Below are 1673 nucleotides of genomic sequence, written 5' to 3'. Positions count from 1 at the left end.
CGTGTCTCAGTCTCATCAAGCACAGACATACAGTTCACCCGAACAGCCCAGGGGTGTAATAAACCTCATCAGCAGCTTTAACGATGGCGTCTGCGATCTTCGGGTCCAAACCGTAATCTTTATTCACTTCTGCAGCAGCTTTCTTCAGGATCCCGAAGGCTTTGATCACCTGAATCTACAGGAAGAGGAATTATTCTCAGCTTTATACACGGTTACAGATCATAATCAGACATTAATGAGAGTCACATGTGTGTTTCTCACTGGCATTCTCTCTGTGACTCCTCCAATCTTGAAGTTCATGGTTGATCTGACCGTCTGAGCTCCATAATATTTATCAGAAGGGACTTTGAGCTCCCCGAACGTGTCCCTCTCGATCCTGAACGACTCTGAACTGGCCTGAAACCACACAACTACATTCACTGACACACAAAAGCTCTTCAACTGGAAGATTATCAGTGTTTTTTTTTTTAAAGAAGTCTCTTCTGCTCATCAAGGCTGCATTTATTTGGTCAAAAATACAGTAAAATTTTGAAATATTATTATAAGGTCAAACTGATTTCTGAAGATCATGTGACACTGAAGACTGGAGGAATGATGCTGAAAATACAGCGGAGCATCACAGAAATAAATTACACTTTAACACAGATTCACACAGAAAACAGCTGATTTACATTAGAATAATATTTCACAATTTTTACTGTATTTTGGATCAAGTAAATGCAGCTTTGATGAGCAGAAGAGGCGTCTTTAAAATAACTCTTACTGTTCAAAAACCTTTGACTGGTAGTGTTTCTGATATATTATTATTATTATCATCATTAAAACTTATCAGAAACTCCTACTCGTGTTTCTCAATCACTATAATTCACACTTTTCACCCCTCAGAAAATCAAACAAGCTCTTTTTAGGCGCAAATGCACGTTTATACGGTTATGAAAAGCATGTACGAATAGTAATAATTCAGATTTCTGAGCGTTGAAGATGAAGGTCATTCCCCGGTCCGTGGGTCGGGCTCACGGCTCACTAAACACCGCAGAAACACCGGGATTTTACCATCCTGAGCGTGCTGTGCGGGATCCCCGGCGCAGGGCAGATGTTCCGGACGGTAATGGGTCTGTGAGCGGCCCGCAGATTTGACAGAGCCGCGCTGAAGAGCTGCAGGTTCCGTGCGGAGCGATACATGGCGGCCAGGGGCGGAACTACTTCATCACCAACCAGAGGCGAGATTCAGGGGGCGGACGCTTATTGGTGAAACACAACACGTGGCGCTGTCCCAAATGTGCCTACTTATACTACGCCATTAAAGCATGTACTCTTGGTGAAGAATACGTACACTCTTTTAGTGTCTAGTAAAAGAATAGGCAAGCTTTGGAACAAACAATTACGTAATACACAACGGTCTCGCATATCCGCCATGTTTGTAGTTTTTTAACAAATTTTCTTCGTGTTTGTAGTTCTGAACCTAATCCTTCGCCAATGCGCCATTTAGAGTGTGCACGGATCCACACTACCTGATATAGTAGACCATACGGGGACTTTAGGCATACTCTTATAAACATCCTATGATCAGAATCAGAATGAGCTTTATTGCCAGGTATGTTTACACATACGAGGATTTTTTTTTTCGTGACAGAAGCTCCGCAGTGCAACAGAATGACAGCGACAGAAAAAAA

The 1673-nt window shown here is 42.4% G+C and overlaps 1 protein-coding gene across 1 annotated transcript in view; it reads right to left on the bottom strand.

Annotated features, from left to right (window-relative positions):
• Positions 1 to 1221, bottom strand: part of fh (fumarate hydratase) — a 6108-nt gene extending 4887 nt beyond the window's left edge. Inside the window, exons 1-3 of the mRNA XM_059531502.1 lie at positions 1054 to 1221; positions 262 to 396; positions 65 to 175 (exon numbers count right to left, since the gene is read on the bottom strand). Coding sequence (XP_059387485.1) covers positions 65 to 175; positions 262 to 396; positions 1054 to 1182 — 375 coding nt within the window. The 5' untranslated portion in view covers positions 1183 to 1221. The remainder of the gene's footprint in view (positions 1 to 64; positions 176 to 261; positions 397 to 1053) is intronic.
• Positions 1222 to 1673: the final 452 nt, after the last annotated feature.

The sequence above is a fragment of the Carassius carassius genome, chromosome 39 (genome assembly GCF_963082965.1).
Source record: "Carassius carassius chromosome 39, fCarCar2.1, whole genome shotgun sequence".
In the NCBI taxonomy this organism is placed as follows: Eukaryota; Metazoa; Chordata; class Actinopteri; order Cypriniformes; family Cyprinidae; genus Carassius; species Carassius carassius.
Note: the sequence above shows the minus strand (reverse complement) of the source record. Positions and strands in the feature narration are given on the sequence as shown.